Source organism: Columba livia, chromosome 5, assembly GCF_036013475.1.
Source record: "Columba livia isolate bColLiv1 breed racing homer chromosome 5, bColLiv1.pat.W.v2, whole genome shotgun sequence".
Classification (NCBI taxonomy): Eukaryota; Metazoa; Chordata; class Aves; order Columbiformes; family Columbidae; genus Columba; species Columba livia.
In genome coordinates this window covers 26,759,779-26,779,572 of record NC_088606.1, presented here as the reverse complement: position 1 = coordinate 26,779,572, position 19,794 = coordinate 26,759,779, and the positions used below count along the sequence as shown (strand labels likewise).

Below are 19,794 nucleotides of genomic sequence, written 5' to 3'. Positions count from 1 at the left end.
CCTTTCTCTTCCTCTCCTTGCATATTTTTTATAATGGGTGTCATTGATTAGGGAAATCTGTGTGTGCTGAACTCTTTAAGAAGTAGATCAAGCTTGTCTTGATCTTTGAAATGTCATCACTGAAATAAAGTGTAAGAATATATAAAGAATGAAGTTGGGTGGCTAAGTATCATAGGGCTAGGCCATGCTATTGAATAGCTGCACATGTGCCCTCGTTTTGGCTGGGATAGAGTTAATTTTCTTCCTAGTAGCCAGTATAGTGCTGTGTTTTGGATTTGGGATGAGAATAATGTTGGTAACATGCTGTTTTAGTTATTGCTGAGCAGTGCTTACACAGAGCCAAGGCCTTTTCTACTCCTTACACCACCCTGCCAGCAAGTGGACTCGGGGTCCACAAGAAGTTGGGAAGGGACATGGCCAGGACAGCTGGGCCCACCTGACCAAAGGGATATTCCACACCGTATGATGTCATGCTTGGTATATAAACTAGGAGGAAAGCTGTCAGGGGAGAATGCTGCTTGGAGATGGGCATGGTGAGCAATTGCATTGTGCATCACTTGTTTTGTATATAATATTGTTAGTATTACTACTACTACTATTATTGTTGTTGTTGTTATAGTTATTATTATTATTATTTTCCCGTCCTTTTCTCCCCTATTAAACTATCTTTATCTCAGTCCATGAGTTTTACATTTTTTCCCCAATTCTCTCCCCCATCCCACTGTGGGGGGAAGGGCAGTGAGTGAATGGCTGTGTGGTATTTAGCTGCCTGCCAGATTAAACCACACCAGTCCTTTTTGCTAGCTGGTGGAAACATAGCTGTTATTTTGTTGATCACATCCATTGGGACCTGATGATGTCCATCTTGGCATTTTATCCCTAAAAACTGGATATCCTGTGCAGGTCCCTTTACTTGACTTTGTTTTGTGGCAAGGACTTATAACATAAAGAGTAAAAGCAGTTAAACTTTATTGTCTGAATTTTCTGAATGTCTATCTGTGCACTTAGAGTTCCTTTAACTGTTCAAATGAAAATAAATGAAAGCTTGTTTTGCTGCATTTGGAAGTGTTCAGAAGGAGAAGGGGAAAGGAATGGTAGGAGGAAACAAGATCAAGTATACAGCATTTTATCTGCTTCAATGCTGCAGGTTCCAGCTGGCTCATAGTGACAAGGAAGACAAAAATGTTTCATTTGTATTTTGATGCATTTCTTCTTGTGGCTTCTATTGGAGCAGGACACCATTGCACTGCTAGGAATTAAAAAAATATTTTTTTTTAAAAAAAAATGTGTTTACATTTAAGTGTTTCTCTTACTAATAGAATATACATTTTTAAAGATGCATATATTTCTGAGGCCTAAGCTCTACAAAAGCACTTCTCTTTCTTGAAGTCCCAGTAGTTCTAAGCTGCTGGGCATTGTATAAATAATCATTTAAACACATTTGTTGGTCATTTGCCAGAACTTTGAAGAAAAGTCTTTTCTTTCAGAGGTTAGAAAGCCTTAATTCAAAATCGTAACTTAATGGAAAAATCTTTCTAATATCATTATGTAGAAACTCATTTATTTCTTTTGATATTATTATTTTAGAAGAAAAAGGATAAAATCTATTTATATAAATGTAAGTGCTTCCAAACATCTGCAGTTCAAAGTACATAATTCACAGTGACACCAAAGGTTGGTTTGTGTTTTGACTGGATGACTTTGGTATTATTTTTGTCTGCAAAGGAAAGAGTTGTGCAGCATCCAAGTGGCGCAAGATGTTTGCCTCTCCAGAAATGGTGATGAATTTGGGACAAGGGGTAGACTGTTAAAAAAAATATTGAGAGGAGGGGGACAGGAGGGCTGTTGAAATGACAACACTTGCATTCCATTTAGCATCTTTGAGCTGAGAGCTTCTAAGAAGAGTAGATCATTATAAACAGAGTAAGAAGAGGCAAAGAAAATAATAAGCTAAAAGAAGAGTCAGTTGAATTGGTTTTGTTTGCTTCACATGGTTGTTTACTGTATTCATGATTCTTCAGATAATGACTTAAAAAATATAACAGGCAAAAAAGTAGCCATGTTTCTTCTTCGTTTTCATGTTTGGTGTCTAGAATAATTACTTGTACTTCAGTTGTTTATTTCAGTGAATATATGTTAACTAATTTCAAAACGTATTTGCAATTCATCACTTCTGAAAGTATTATGCTCTGCAGTAGTAGGATCTTGGTATCCCATGAGCTCACCTTTTAATGATATTTGTGCATTTTTCCATCAAGATATGGTGTGTCATTTACTTTGCTGATGAGCATTTCACTGAAAATGCGTAAAGGAAGAAATGTATGCTGGAAAACAGTTCATCTGCTATTCAAATTGACTCCTATTTTCCCATAATTTGGAGGACATAAACCATTTTCCTAAGTTATTCAGTAGGAATTAGGTTATTTTTATTTCTCACTACTTCAGTAATTGATATCCCAGGTCAGCAAGATCTTCATGCATAAAAAAACACAGAATGTGACAGACTACTCACTGTTTAAAGTGAAGGCCCTGATATGCAATCAAGTGTACCAGCTGACCCATGATAAGTGACTATGCATTCACCTTTTATTTTTGTCTGACTTGAATAAAAATATGTTACTTTAAATGTAACAACAGGATGAAGCCATTTGTGGGATGATGTGGTTATGTACAAGATCTGTTATTAAACTACAGAGACCACGTAAGACTGACTGAGTGGGATCAGGTCAGACCAGAGATCTGCCAAACTCACCACTCTGCCCCAGCTCAGTGATAGTCCAGGCTTCAGGAAGAGTACAAGAGCAGGGCAAGCATATTGCAGTGCCTCCATCCACATATTATCCCTTTTTTTCAGCAGTGGAGTCTCATGTGTTTTATGCCAGTGCTGATTCTTAATATTATAAGCGTTGCAGGTTTTGACAAGGACTCTAGATGAACAGTTGTATTTTCATAAAATACTACCTTTTATGTATACTGATAAAATGTACTAATCCAGTGTAATTCAGAATTCAAAATTCGGGAAAGAACTTTGTGCAGAATTTGGCCTCATCTTAGTCTAGTACATTTGTTTCATTAGACTTTGACCCTCATATCTGTATTAACAGACACAAATCAATTGCCTTTTTTTCCTGGCATATAAGTGGTATAATGTGTTGACTCCTTTTTTTTCCTTAGCATATTGCCATAAGGCCAGAAGGGGTTAGTTTGGATTCATTTTAATGAAAGATGATGGAAAACATTGCATGCTATATAGTAATATTAAAAGCAAATATAGATGTTACAGGATTAAATAGCCACCAAGACTGCATTAGTAGTAAGGAAGTGTTATGTTTTTCTGTTATATTCAGCTTTAGCTGCTGCTTTGGCTGTTGCTTCCTCAGCCAAGAAGTGTCACAGAACCCTTTCTCTGGGTCAAGTCTGTGCTGAAATACAAAACGAGTAATGCACCTGACTTTACTATCTAGTTCAGTGAGATGAGAGCCAGGGACCCTGCTGTAGCAAAACGTTTATGTCTGTTTGAAAGCATGTGAACAGTCTGATTGCCCTGAGTAGCACAGAGTTAAATACGCTCTTGCATAAGGCCTCTGAGGATAGGTGTTGTCTTCAGATAAACAAACTGGAAGGGCACCAAATGGTTGGGGGCAGGGGTTTGTTCTGCTGGATTTTAACACTTTGCTGTATTCCACCTTTGTCCCTACTAATGTTATTTCTCTAATGGCTTGCAGATTTTTCCTTGCTCTTGTGTAATGACTGCACCTTTTAGTTTCAGAACACCTCACTGAAAAATCACATGAAGTAATGATCAAAAAATAACTCATCAATCTGTGTAGGCATGGCAGGCACCATAACACCATGTTAACATGTTGTAGATACAAGTTGAAGAAGAAAATGCTGAAAAGCTGACAGCATGTTAAAGATGATTTGTTTATACAAGTGCTAAAGTTATATTTGATATGTTAATGCAACCTCATTTTCTGGTAAAGGCCCAACACTAATAAGTGGTTATCTGCATCGATTTTTCTATCTTCTCAAATACTCAATTCATTCTAAACCATCTTTACTCCCTTTGTGTACCTGAAACTAGGACCATCTTTTAACAGTCTCTTTCTGGGCGAACATCAAGGAGTTTACTCAGTGATATTGTCCTGATCCACTTCTTGACCTTTCCATCAGCATCCCCTTTAGCAAGTGTCCCTTTTTGCACTTTGTCTGGATTTTCCCTGTGGTGTTCTCAATCCTCCAGCATGCGTAGTCAATGAAAGGGGTCAGCATCCACTGCATGTTGAACTGGTACCTCTCACAACAAACCTCCTTATTCTTCTGAATCACATTAGCTGATGCTCGTTAGAAAAGGCTCACCAGTAGCCTGATGTTTTAAATTAGAAGATGGGGGGGGAAGAACAGGTGTACTTGTTGTCTATCCTTTCTTTACTGTCTGAATCTCTTCTTATCCTTTTGGTATGTTACCTGCTGTGCTTTTCATTTTGTGTCTTAGCTCCTTGTGATATAGCCTGTGCTGGATACAGGGGTATTTGTTTGGAAAGAATGGGTGCATTTAGAGGAATGCAGCTGGGAATCATGGTGCATTTAGAGGAGTGCCCTGTGTAATCATGGTTAAAGAGAAGATTGAGTGCATGTTGCTGGGAATGGGTGATGTTGTAGTGAAAACTGTACAGGTGAGCACTGATGGTTGCTCAAGGAACATGTGGAATAGGTTTGAAGAGGTTCACTGCCTGACAAGTACATTATCAGCTGAATGAGGCTAGGTAAGGTAGGAAACTTTTTGAGGGAAATACATCCAGAGAGGAGAACGAACATGTGGGTTTGAAGGAAGAGAGGAAAGCTTTTTCTGTTTCAGGGTTGCTTGTTTTTTTTTTTTTTTATGTATCTTCAGTATTGCCTGTTTGGCCGCCGAACTCTGAATACACACACTAGGTCACACAACGATGCTAATTCTTGGTGAATTTTTTGTGTGAAACCTTCATAAAATGGCATGTTACCATTTGTGACGTTTTAATATTTTTTACTTAACAAAGTCTTTAGTGTTCTGAACAAGGCATATTCTCTTTGATGTTCATCTACACTGCTCTTGTATTCCTTGATATGCTCAAAGTATCTGAGGTAAAGAAGCAGTTTTCTCAATTAACAACCTGCCTTTCATAAAGTGTTAAATTCACTGGAACTTCCATTTAGGTATGCAATTACGTCTCAGATCAGACATTTAGGCAACTTGCATTGCACAAAATGTTTGGTTTCTGACTTTAAGAGGATTCTGTTTGAATTTTTGCTAAGTATGAATATTGACAAATTTGGAATAACGGAATTTAGATATTCATATTTATAGTAGTTAAAATTAAACACTTCCTTTAGCTTTCAGCTTTCTTAAAAGGATACATCAAACATTTCCTTTTTGCCAGTATTGAATTGGCCAATGCTTTCTCTTCACTGTGCTCCAAAAGATATTTTATATATGTTTTCAGAAGGAAATCCAGTTTCTTACTTGCAGCCGTTGGCATTTTAGAGCCCTAGAGTGAACCAATAAAAACAGATGTTCTTTTAAAGAACGTCTATTTTTACTGGACCTTGCTAACAACCAATGACACAGAATTCAAAAAATCTTGGCTTGAACGATAGAAGGGCTGCATTGTTTTTAATTCTATTTTTAAAACTTTGCTTTACTGCAAGATGACACAGAAATTTCATATGCTCTTGTTCTTGTGAAAAACTGCTTGCTTTCATGATGCTATTTTAATTTTTTAAAAGTATTTCAGGTATCAAAGAGTCATAGAGTATGAAATTTTAGTAAAACATACACAACGTTGCCATGTAAGTCTATTATTATAATACTTTCTCAAACAGGATAATTAAAGATTTTACTTCTTAGACAGCTAGGAATAAATACATTTTGATTGATATTTCAGAACATCCTCTGTTAATATATTGTTTCCAGCTTATTAAGACATTTACATGCAAAGGTCAAATTAGATCACCATTTCTTTCAAAGATACCCTCAAAATGGATTCCAGCAGTATGCTGATTATATACATCCAGTTTTTTAAAAATATTAAAACTCTTAGTGGAAATGAAATTAAAAATTAATTACAAAGTGCTATCAAGATTGATGTAAATGTAATAATCATGGCAAGGCTGACTTGATAGGGAGGTCCATCCATCTGTGATCCGTTTCATGTTATTTGCTTCTTTATCATACTTTCTCTATATGTTGCATGATACTGGAGTCCCACTGTCCTGTCTGCACAGGAGTGAAGAGCAGAACAGGTTTGCACTTTAGTTGTGCAACCCACCCTATACATCAAGATGTTTTTCTGCGTGGTCCTGTAACTAGATTTGCTCTTAGTGTATTTTCATTTCTCTTTTGGAGTCAAGAGAACAACATTAATATAAATTCATGTTTTAAAGGTAGATTGAGATTTTAGCCTTTTAAATAATATTTACTGTAAGAAACCTGTGCTGTTGGGAATTCCAAAGCACTGTTTTGTAGAAGAGTGTTGCCAAAACAGGAAAGTGAGAGGCCTGCTAGTGTTACATGATGTAATGCGTAAAGTGTCATGATAATGCCTGAAGTAGTAGATAGATTTAATTGTTTAAAATGGTGCTTAGATCATGACTGCTAGAGGAAAAAAAAAAAAAGCTGCTAGGTGAAAAAAGCTGCATAATCTGAGTTGGGTTTTTCAATAGTTTTATTAGCACTTTCATGTCTGCAGACACATTGTTTTCAGGCTGGACATGAAAATGAATTACAGCTGTGATTCTATGATTTGTCATTTTTGTGTGTGTGTGAGATAAACATAGATATTAAATGTCTTAAATCGGTAGAAATATTTGCAGTCAAATGTATCTTAACTTTTTTTCTGTATTTCCCTATTTTATTGGAAAATATCTTTTTCTCTTTTTCTTGCAATAAAAATGAAACTGTGCATTAAGGAACTTAACAACAGACACGGAGAGAAGACACTAGGTCAGAGAGTTTTGCTGCCTTTACGATAAGTAATCCTACTACAAACGAACCCAAATTTCTTACAGAATAAAATGCAACAACAGAGATGTGAATTTAATTTTTTTAATAGCACTGTTGGACATCTACAATTATTTAAAATGTATAAATTATTTAAAATGTATTTAAATATAGGATCAAATCATTCTGTTTTATATACTATGCTGGATACCTGATGTGTAGTTCATAGTAAAGGGCTTATTTTGTGTTTAAGAATTGTATGTACTGGTATGTCTTTAAAATTTCTGTCTCAAGATCCTTTTAGGCCTCCTTATTTTACTTAGGTCGCAGTTACAATTTTTGCAGTCCTACAGCTCTCTCTTTCAGTTTTTCTTTTTCTTAGAGTTGACATGAGCCACACTTCATTGTCCCATGTACTGAATTGCTCAGGAATAGGCTGTATACACTTGATGAGAAGCTCAGTCCTGTGTCTTCCACAGTCACTAAGATGTTTCCAGGTCTTTCATTTGAGACAGTAATGCTTACACAGGCGTTATGTCACAATTCTTATTCCTTTCTTACCAGTGTTTTCAGAAAGTATTTAATAAAATACTTTTTATCAGTTAATTGTTCCAACATATTCTATCAGTTTTGGGGTTTGGTGATGATATCCAAACTACCTGCTTGTAATATACTGTTTTAAAATGTTCCTGTTAATATTGTGTTTTTCCCTAGTTCTAATAGTTGTTTCCCTATGTCTTCCTGGTACTTTGTCTGTTTTATTTTGCTTTTTCTGTAAAACAGGACAGTTAACTGTCTGCTGACAACTAACTGCTCTTGCAAACCAAGGGAACTGGGCAAGATGTCTTACTGTAAAAAACACTGAAATGTAATTTAGTTCATGATTTGCAGATCTTTAATCTTTAAAATAGATGTTCAGCTGACAGCAGTAAGTATATGTGTGTATGCACACAGTGGCAATTGTTAAATTTTTAATTCTTTGTCATTAGGTTAAATATTTAAACAAAACAATTTTAAAACTTCTTTTCTTTCAAGATGTGGTGTGTGTTTGGGATTTAGAGTAATCTCTTAGCTTGAAAAATGCAAGTATAAAAATTACACATATATTTTCTAATAAAAGTCTGGGAGCTGGATCTGGGAGGAGGGTCTTTAATTTGCTTGCTTTTTTTCTAAAAGCATGTATTACTTCCTTTATATCCACTTAATATTTAAAAGCCAAAATACATCATTTTATTGGCATAAATAGGAGCAGAATTTCAACCTGACTTTTTTTAATTTTTAAGACTTTTTAAAACGTTCCGTGAAATATCTTCATCTGATACTAAACTTGGCTTTTTTTTGGCATACAATTGGACCAGGAAGAAAGTGAATAAGGATGTACATTTTAAAAACGTAGCCCTAGTGTTGGTCTAGGATTGTAAGTTGCTTTTGTCTGATGCTTTCTCTGCTGCAGAAGTGGTGATGGGGTTATTTACGTTAATTCATTTGGCTTGTTGAAAAAAATATGCCCACACTCCTCTACTTAATGGGATTCTTTCCTCGTTGCAGTGCAAACGGCTGGAGCAGGAGCTTCATCATCTGAAAGAGCAGAACCAGACTTCAGCAAACAACACGAGACATCTGACTGCTGAAAACAATCAAGAACGTGCTCTGAAGGTAAATCTCCATTTCTTCTTGCAGGCAAATTAAGGTTGTAAGCCCCTGGTGCCAGCTTTCTGGGCTGCATATATCAGTTGTGTACATTTCGGCAGAAGTGAGCTATGGTGTTTGCCAACAACCCCTTCTTTAAACACAGATACAGCACCCTTCTGTTATGCTTTTATTTCATTTTGTGTATGAAAACAGCAAGAAAAAAATAACATATCCTCCAAATTATTGGGCTGGTAATTAACACTAAATTCTTGGGATGTGTCTTTGCAATATTACGTTTTAAAATGTGAAGAAAACTGCAACTGTTTGCCTCACGGTACCTTTGCAAAACTAATATTTTAAAGCATGGCTGTTTGATCTGCTCCCAGCAGTGTGTGCTATATTAATAACATTGTTGACCTATACTACTAGTGACCACATAGTTGATACTACTATTTGCAAAAGGGTAGCTAGTTGGAATTGGGAGGAGGAATAATAAGTCTTGTCAATAAGAATAGAAATGAGCAGAAAGGAGGGAGAGGGTCGGAGAAAGGACAGCTTGAAGTGACAGGTTATTGCTGCTTTGAGAAAGGGAAATTGTAATGTCAGTGGAATTGATAGCTACATAACCAGCAATCTCACCGCTAGCCAGAATAAGAGATTATGCCAGGTAAGACGTGCAAACATTGTGCACACCTATTCAACCACTGTATTCTTAAAAATCTGTTTTATGGGTAGTGGAGAGACAATATAAACACAGAAATTACTCAGTTGTTACTGTGTTGTCATTTTAACAATGTGTTTGGTTTAGGCAGTAAGATCCAAACATATCTTACTGATAGGCAGATTTTCCTCTGCCTCCTTTTTCATTTTTTTTTTCATATACAGGAAACATCATTATTCATGCAACAGCTTGACCGATGCAAAGTATAAGAATTAAAGTAAATCCTTGTGTAGTTTGACATTTCTCAGTAAAAAAAAAAGTGTAATGAATAAATGGAGAGAGTCTGCATGCCACACAAATGCTGTATGTTCCATGAGTTTATAAATGCCATCAGAATCTATGGTGAATATTACAAAATCAGGTGTGCAATACTAAAAGCAACCCATTCTCAGATTATTAGAAATAGAGAATGCAAAAATTCAAGACTGTTTTTGACCACAGTAATAGTATTGTTTTGAATCTGGTGTCACTAAAAGTCAGTGCTTGCCAAGCAAGCTACTTATTGAACGTAGTATTGTTTTTCATTAATTGCATGCTGACTTGTGGTTTTTTTTGTCATTGGAAATACTATGCAGAGAGTCTTTCTGGTAGCAAACAGCAATGTTTTATTGAAACTACACTTTTTACATTTAATAGTGCCTGACATAATGCTTACAGAATAATTATAATTTCAGAGCAAGAAGTGACTTAAGAGTTCAGAGTGTTACTAGGATTTCATTCTAAGCCTGATATTGCTCTCAGCACCTAATCTTTAAAGAATTTAATTTCTGGCTGTCACAGGCATTTTTTGATTTTTCAAAGTTACAGGTTAATTGGTCGTAGTCTTTAAGTGATGAGAGTCTGGGAAGGAAAAAAAGAATGCTTTTCTATTCTTGATAAAGTTGAAATTTTTAATATTGTACTTCTATAGAGTTTGTCTCAGTCGTTGTTACTGTTGCCTAGAGTGGGAACAGGTCCACCAGAGTACCTTTTAAAAGCCCGATGAGTTGAGTCGTTGACCTTGAAAACTTTGCCTATATGAAATATTGACAATAGTTAGCTTTGATATACAGCTTCTGAACACTTATCCTGACCTAAGCATGCATGTAAATAAAAAGCTTGTTACCCCTTTTTAGTGTAGCTACAGCCCAGAAGATATGGACAGGCTGGTAGGGGTGGAAGTCGTGTCAGCAACTCCTTTAGAAGGGGTTTGTCCTGCTGCTATCAGCGGCAGAGCTCCCTGGAGGAGAAACATTCAACCAGAGCCCCCGACAAGTAACGACGTGCAGTGGGGGCTTCACACACCTCCCCTGTGAAACCGTCTTGGTCTTTCTTAGCTGCCGCCTCCTGCCACTTGTACGTGCTCAGTGCCTGTCGTCAGAGCTACACACAGAGTGGGGGTACAGACCCAAGAATCCCCTCCTGTCTTGTCTCTGCTGGAGATCACCCCCTGGTCATCCAACCATTTTCAGAGAAATAGGACAGGTCATTTGTCTCTGTGACGCAGGGTTAAGTAGCAACACAACCATTTTTATTTTCACCATGATCCAGAGAACTGCGTTTACTTTAACCACTTCCATGTGCAAACTGGGAACTGCACTATGTGCTGTTAATTCAGATGTAAACACCTGTCCTGCAGAAGGAGGCCAGGTATTCTCTCTGTGTCTATCCAGGACAAAGTCTTTTAAGAAAGGTTTTCTTTTTAAAAAATATAATTTTCCCTACTTTCTTAAACTAAATTAATGTTGTCTGATTCCGTTTAGCAAAAGGTTTATTTTGGTGATAAGTGGTAGATGAGGAATTTGATCTGCTTTAGCTTTTCTTTGAGGAGTAACGGAAGTGTAAATATCAGATGTGGTGCAAGGATACTTGAAATCTTAACTAGATAAAGATACGGTAATCAGCTAGATTAAGGATGACACAAAAGTTTGTGATAAAAGATGAGGTCATTGCCTCTATAGGGTCCTGAAATAGGCTTAACAAGAAAACCCAACAGGTTATTTTTTTCTTTATTTTTAAAATCATTTCACAATAGTGAGTTTCTCAGAAGGAAAAAAGTGTAAAACCAATTCTCAAGAAACCTATTTCATTCTGCTGATCGCATGGTAAAAACAGGTAAGATGAGCTGCAAACTTTCAGCTTTATTTTTGGTTGTATTGGCTCACAGGGCTGCTGCCACCCTTCCTTGAGGCGGTAGCAGCCCACAGGCACCTGAGGAAGGTACAGTAGGAGAGAGAGAACTTGTACCTGTGGGAGAGGTGTGCTGGCAGTATGTTGGCCAGACCTAGGAATTGCAAAGAAGATGTAAACATTCTTGCATACTTTTGTTTTTACACACTTTTAGATCCCATGTTACACCTGAGGACCATGTGACAAATAAAACATATGACACATAAGGCACGCTGTATAGAGCTATGCTGTGCCATTTCATCTTCCCATGCATTATAACACCTGCACACCTTTGGTAAGATAGCTCTTCTTAACTAATCTCTGGCACATATATCAGCAATATGTGATTTAAAATGTCTGTATTTAATGTATTTATCACATTCCTTATAGTGATGTGATCCATTCAGTCCCACAATGCCATCCAGTACTCCTATATTTATAGGGTTTTTATGGGTCATAGAGGATTGTACTAACTGAATGAAAAGGACAATTTCAAATCTTTCCTCCAGACAATGCCCACAACTGCACAGAGGTCATTCAGAGGAGCATGTGGGCCCCTATTTCCATAGTTAAAGTAAAATAATCCTCTTCTTTGTGAAACCATTTTAAAAAATCTCTTATAATATTTCAGATTGAATTATAGCTAAATCTTTTAGGGATAATTGCTTCCTAAGGGCCTATACATTTGCGCTCTTAGTACATTTTCATAAAATAAGATCTGCAGAGTGCTTTGCAGTTCTAATGTGTCAGGGTCTATATGTAAGATTATTCAGTTTTGCTTGGTCTTGGTAATTAACATTTGGTCTCTACTGATTCTGATGAATGTATTCCCACAATACACTGAAATAGCTGATTCAATTAAACATAGAAAAGTTGAAGAATTGCTATTTTTTCATGAGTATTCAAATATTGTTGTGGATCATTTTATCGTTGCTGGCTTTGTAGCGTGCAGTTTTGAAATGCAGAGTTTTAAGTAATACATTTTCCTAAAGGAAAAATAAAGATTTTGGCAGTGTGAATGTCCTCTTCACTCAGTTGAAGAATAGGAAATAAATCTTATGAAACAAATATCTTAATGTGAAAATTCACAGGAATCACGTAACTGGATTTGAATGAAACATAGGGAGAGGTGACTTTTTTTCACAGACCTGATTTATTTTGTAATTTTTAATTAGGTGGTGTGTTCTTCTTGAAGCAGTTATTAATCTGCTTTAAAGACCAAAGAGACATACTAGTTTTACTTCCAAGCCTAACTCTCAAATGGAGGAGTGGCTGTTTCATGATGATGATACACAAATCGGATGCCCTTTAGTGACTGAGTTTACTCCAGCTGAGTATGATGTTATTAGAACTTGGAAAGGTTATTAATCTCCTTCAGAGCCATTAAGATTTTAATCTTTGGTTATGATTGACTTGTTACGTCTTTTCTGACTAATTGATCTTTTTAGTTATGATTTTCTGTAGAATTCATCCTACATGCTTCCATGGTTTTATTAGGAATATCATAAATCTAGGGTCAGAGGCAAGAAAGTGACCTGAAGTAGCTGCCAGAAATTCATCTACAGTTGTGTCATAAAGCAGTTGTAGCTGATGTCATCTGCTTTCTGCAGACACATAGGAGTTGTGTCAAGGGCAAGAAATCCGCAATGACTGACAGCTTGGTAGTTGTTCCAATGATGATGCCTGTGAAAAAGCCACTCTAGAAGACTTAATCTAAATACTCCCTAATGCCTGTCATCAGTTGCATTAAGCTCTGTTTTGATTCCCAGAATTTCCGAGATTCTTAGAGTAGAAACCATTTCTCCAAATCTGCTTGACAATGTCAACCACAAAAACAAATCCAGCTGACTAGTCAACATATCATCCCTGAAGAGCGCGGTCCCAGGAGAATCTGAAGTCATAAGAGCTTAAAAAAACAAGAAAAACTTTAACATGATTTTTTAAAGGTTTGCTACTGTTAAAAAGCATGGAGTATTTGTGCTCTTTAGGTGTATAATATTGAGTGTGGAATAAAGTACTTCGTTCAGAAGATAGTTACTGTGGCCCTTACCTGCAAAAACTAAGTAATTCCAACAGTGTTTTTATGTTTAGAGCTTCAGAGCTGGAGTTTCAGAGCTTCATGTTAGTTAATTGAGAGCTGGTTTATAGCTATAAAGCCTCTGAGCCTCACACTTTTGAGATGCTCTGTAATCCAGGGAAACTTGCCTGAACCAATGGTGGGAAACAGAGAAATTCCAATTCTGTGCAAATTCCAGTTCAGCATACAATTTTTACATTTTGGTACAGTTATTAATTGCAGAATACAAAACTCTTAGAGAAAAGCCTTTCAGTACTTTCACAATAATTTTACATTAGAAACCTCAAACATAAGTTTTGAATGTGGCAAGGCCCAGCTCCATCCAGAACACCCCGCTGCTGACTTCAGCCACTTCAGCTCCTGTGCTCTTGTTAACTGCAGTGCTGCTTGAATGACAGAAACCGGCTGCTGAGAAACCAGCTGCTGATTACCAGTATTTTATAGCCAACAGCTGAATAGCAATGTTACCCACTAGTGGAGAGAGTGTAACACCTTTCCCCAGTTTCTAGCTACAAAGTAACTAGACATCACTCTGCAAAGGGTTTAAAACTTGCTGTTGATCCACAGGTTGGTAAGGTGTTATTGTTTGGTAAAAGATGATTTAAAATATTGTGCTTACTTCAGAGTGGTGTTTTTTTTCAATGAAGCAGTTCAGCAATATTCATATGTTGGACAATCCACCCATTTCTCTCACATTTTTCTATTAATTCCTCTGACCAGTAAGCCCTGTTCTCTCTGTATCCAACAGAATATCAATGTGTGAAAGCTCAGCTTGAGATCTCACTTGGTGTATTTAACCCTAAAGCAATCAAGCTTTTCATTTTGGATGGCATGTGCTGCTACCTATAAGAGGGACTGCTGTCGCATTTGCAAAGTGATTTATAGATATGTTTGAAGACTGGGATGCCAGTTTCATACTGGAAGTAGAAAGGAAGAACTCAATGGCAGATCCTGCTGCTCAGTGTGAGGAGATACACTGTGCCCTTGCATTTACTTATGATCTATGTTTATATTTATATTTATATTTATATTTATATTTATATTTATATTTATATTTATATTTATATTTATATTTATATTTATATTTATATTTATATTATATATATATATATTTTAATCTACATTTATTTTTCTGAAACTACAGAAGCATTTCAGGACAAATGGGAATAGTTAACAGGCTTCTTGGAGGTTATCTCCAGAAAATAATATGTTGTTGCAACTAGTCCTGAAAGATTCTTCATGTTCCAATAACTTACACATGAATAAAATACTAGAGGATTTATCAAAGTAAGCTGCAATCTCTAACTTTGTGCAAGAGCGATGTGACAGACAAATTTGCTACCCTGTCAGTAAAACTTATTACAAAGCACATGAGATGACTCAGTTTTTAGAGTGGAAGTGTGCTGAAGTTTGAGTGCTCGAATTGCTTTTAAGTATAGCAGAGGTGTAAATAAAAGACCTTGTAAAACTTGGAAGAAGCTACTGTTTATCTAGACGTGGATAAAAATGCACAAACACTTTTCTTCAGTTGCTGCTTCCTAGACAATTTATCAGACAGAGCACATACAGTTGCAATCTTAATTGCATTGAATAGAGCCTTTGCTGGTGCTGCACCCAGAAACACTTAATCACAAAGTCTTAAGGGTGTCAGTAAGGTTAGACCCAAGTCTGTTCAGCTCTTATCCATGCTAGAAACATGATCAGTCACTTTATGGCTGGTGTTACTAAATAGTACAGTACACCTCAGATTATAACAGTGTAATCTGGTGCATCCTGCCATAAATGAGCACTAAAATGAGGCCGTGTACAACTCCTGCAGAAATAATTCTGTCCATGTTCCACACCAATATTAATTTTCTGCATTCCTTTCTGCTTAAGTTGCAGTGTCTCCGGAAGCTATTGCTACACACTTCTGACAACCCTGTATGTATTGAGAGGGAGAAAGTAACTCCTACAGTGACCAGTATTCCCCCCCCCCATCCCAGTGGAAATGTGAGCACTGGTTGAGTGGTCTTTAAAGCAGTCATTTGAAGTTTCCTTGAACCCAATTGCTCCTTTGAGCCAGATGTCATAACCCGGTCTTCTGATCAGTTCACTTCTGGAGATCCTGAGCTAGGGATTTCTCCTTCATCTGCTGTCAAATATTTAGGAGTGTAACAGTTTGCTTATATGTATCCCCTACAGGCATGAAGAGGATTAATTTAGCACATATATTTGATCATGAGTCAAAAAGCTAAGTTCAGAAATTTGATCTACTAGTGTCACTTTCAGTAGCCAGTTCTGTTGATTGCTTTTTGTGGCCATCCAGACCTGTACACTTTATTTAGTTATGCAGATCTTGGCAGAATAATTGTTCATGAGTGACAACTACATTCTTAGTGATGGTCTCCTCCCATCTGGTAATTAATGTTTTAGCACTGGTAGACATTTATATTCATTGACCAAAAATACCTTAATTGGTATAGGGAGTTGAAAGTTAAAATAATTGCTGAAATGTGCCATGAGAAAATAATGCAATGTTTTCCCCAATGAAAAACACGGGAAATAAATTATGAGATTAAACACTTGCCCTTCAGTGAGAGTGAATTTGTCCAGAGTCCCTTAAGAAACACAGGCTTCCAGAGTCTGATAAATTTGATTTATATGAAACATCTACCTAGTGGTAGTCAATGGTGCGGAGTCTAGTTGGAGGCCAGTATCTAGTGGAGTGCCTCAGGGGTCAGTGCTGGGGCCAATATTATTCAATATATTCATTAACGATTTAGACGAGGGAATAGAGTGTACTATCAGCAAGTTTGCTGATGACACTAAGCTGGGAGGTGTGGCTGACACACCAGAAGGCTGTGCTGCCATCCAGCGGGACCTGGACAGGCTGGAGTTGGGCGGGGAATAACCTGATGAAATTTAACAAGGGAAAGTGTAGAGTCCTGCATCTGGGCAGGAACAACCCCAGGTTCCAGTATAGGTTGGGAAATTACATATTAGAGAGCAGTGTAGGGGAAAGGGACCTGGGGGTCCTGGTGGACAACAGGATGACCATGAGCCAGCACTGTGCCCTTGTGGCCAGGAAGGCCAATGGCATCCTGGGGTGTATTAGAAGGGGGGTGGCTAGTAGATCGAGAGAGGTCCTCCTTCCCCTCTACTCCGCCCTGGTGAGACCACATCTGGAATATTGTGTCCAGTTCTGGGCCCCTCAGTTCCAGAAGGACAGGGAACTGCTGGAGAGGGTCCAGCGTAGGGCAACCAAGATGATTAAGGGAGTGGAGCACCTCCCTTATGAAGAAAGGTTGAGGGAGCTGGGGCTCTTTAGTTTGGAGAAGAGGAGACTAAGGGGGGACCTCATTAATGTTTATAAATATATAAAGGGTGAGTGCCATGAGGATGGAGCCAGGCTCTTCTCGGTGGCCAACAATGATAGGACAAGGGGTAATGGGATCAAGCTGGAACACAAGAGGTTCCGCTTAAATTTGAGAAAAAACTTCTTCTCAGTAAGGGTGACAGAGCACTGGAACAGGCTGCCCAGGGAGGTTGTGGAGTCTCCTTCTCTGGAGACATTCAAGACCCGCCTGGACATGTTCCTGTGCGACCTCACTTAGGCGTTCCTGCTCCAGCAGGGGGATTGGACTAGATGATCTTTTGAGGTCCCTTCCAATCCCAGACATACTGTGATACTGTGATACTGTGGGAGCTGAAGAGAAATGATGTTTGGTAACGTTAGTATTTGTATGATTTTCAGTGGTCGGCTTGTGATGTCATTACGTGGCTGGACAGGGGGCAGGACCATTTGTGCTATTCTTGGTTCACTAAGGCGTCAATGTGGGTGAGAATTTCAAACACGTTCAAGCCTTGGCTTGTTTTCAAATTGAAGGAAACAAATAGACGGACTCAAGTTCTCGACTTTGCTTCCTTGGTTGCACTGGCCGTGCCACCTTCCTGGGCCAGTAAGGCTGACAACACTGTCAGCCTGTGTGTATGGTGTTCTCTGCACAGCAGCTCCTTGGGATTTCTTGGACTCCATTAAAATGAAAGAAGACCAAGCAGTGGTGTTTCTTACTTACTCTAACCTCAAGACTTTCAGAGTTGATTCAAAGCCAAGTAATATATGGATGAGAGTGAACATTTATTGACAGAACAACATTTGTCCTGAAAATGATCCTTAGAAGAGCTGTATCTGTCTAATTAATTATGCCTGTCTAAAGCACTGTATGTCTTAAGGAATTTTAGCGTGCTTCATACTGCCTGTAAACAGCTGCACAAGAAAAGCACTGAATGTGTCTTGATAGAATGAACAGTGTCTTGTCCAAAATAGTTTGTCCAAGGAGTGTAAGTCTTGCTTCTCTCCTAACAGGCGCTGAATGTCTCTTAACCAAAGCAGATATATTTCTTGAACTTTGATTCAGTTCTAAGCATTGAAGAATTCATTGCTCATTCACACTTTGTGTTTGATGTCAGTTTTCATCTGCTCCACTAAAATTTCCTTGGAGGTCTGTTGCTTTTTACTTGAGAGCTTTCAAATCTCTCTTGGCACCAGATTACTCTTGAAAGTCTTAAACACCAACAAACTGTATATACTATAAAAATTGCTTTGTCATTGGGGATAATGTGCTCATTCAAACCTTTTGGCTGAGTCTTTTATATTTGGTTTCCAGTTCACAGGTGGAAATTATTTTCCCACAGGGTCAGTCAGTGTTATTACTTCCAATTAGCAGAAGTATTATTCCTGATAAATGCAACAGTTTCTTGGAATGCAATATTTTGGTCTCAGGTTATTCTAAATCTGGATTATAATTCTCACAGTCATCTGGGCTGTTTCCACATCCTCACTTTTGGTATGCAAAGAATCATGTCTTTCATGGTAATAGGCTTCGGTGACCATGAACTTCCTGCTGACAAGGCCCTCGCATTCATGTATTTCATTTAACCGTTGCACATATTGTATTAACTTAGCATTTTACATATACTTTGCACTTTCACACACCTGTTTTTCCTTCTAACAGGATAGATTCAACTTTGTATGGTTGATTCATTTGATAGCCCTCTGGGTATTCTAGAAATACATATTCTGAAATAAAGAAATGTGCTAAACTTGTAGAAGATGGAACAAACTGTGCAGGCATCCTGTGGCCAGATAGAAAGATGTCTGCTACCTGCCTTTTCACTCCTTATCTTCATAGAGGTGACACGTATGTCTTAAACCAATCATGAAAAATTCATGTTCTAAAATATACCGAAATTAATTAGTATCTTATAAACTACAATTGCAAAATCTGATATGTAAGCAAAACATACTGTAGAAACCACAATCATGTTAAGAAAGCTACTTATATGGAGGGATGAGTTCTTATAAAAACAGAAACTCTTTAACTAAAATGATAAGCTTTGTTGCCGTCTCCAATGGCAACCCATAATCACCCCAGTCATGGGTTCATTTCTCCTTCCTTCTGCCCAGTAATATGTCAATAGTCGTACTACTATGAACCTTTGTAACGTGTGAGGAGATGTCATCTTGCTGCACTTCAAACAGCTATAAAAACGTTCTTTTGCTTTCCCACTAGCATGGAGCTTCGTTTCAGGATTACATGGATTAGGAATGAAGGGCATATGTTAATCTAATTGTATGATAATCATGGAGCCTCATGTATCATATCAGACTTACTATAAGAAAACTAGGACTCTCTTCACTTGCCACTTTCTGGCACTGTAGAACATATTTCCAAACTTAGTTAAGAAATTCTAAATCTGAAGCCTTTTTGTACATAAAATAGTAACTGTTTTCTGCAATGTTTAAAGAAAACTTTAGCATTAGTTTCTATTAATAATGTCACCCTGAATCTTCACTGGTGTAGTTTTCGAAGTATCTATCAGCATAATAGATACCATAATAAAACAAAGAAAGTTCCAAACATATTTAGCCAAGTAAAGTTTTTCCTTTCTCAGGGGTACTGAGTATTAAATATTACAGGAGATAAAATGAATGGAGTGACGTTATGTATTATTTTTTCTTTCATAAATCTTGTTTATTTATCCATATGAAAATTGTTACTCATACATGCAGGAAAAAAAAAACAAAAACAAAGGTGTGGTAAATCCTAATTTTCAGTCCTTTTTTTCAGTGTCTTACTGTACACCCTTCATTTTTTATGCTGCACAGAAAAATGATCCTCTTTTGTTTGAGCAGCAACTGTAAACAAAATCTTGAGCCTGAGTGCATGATGACATGTGAGTTATTTGTCCTACAAT

The 19,794-nt window shown here is 37.4% G+C and overlaps 1 protein-coding gene across 25 annotated transcripts in view; it reads left to right on the top strand.

The window, feature by feature from the left end:
• The window catches only part of MIPOL1 (mirror-image polydactyly 1), a 193,616-nt gene that overhangs the window by 86,774 nt on the left and 87,048 nt on the right, over positions 1-19,794 (top strand). For all 25 annotated transcript variants that reach the window (XM_065064027.1, XM_065064026.1, XM_065064023.1 and 22 more), the window contains one exon: positions 8,525-8,632. In XM_065064027.1, the coding sequence (XP_064920099.1) occupies positions 8,525-8,632 (108 nt within the window). The remainder of the gene's footprint in view (positions 1-8,524; positions 8,633-19,794) is intronic.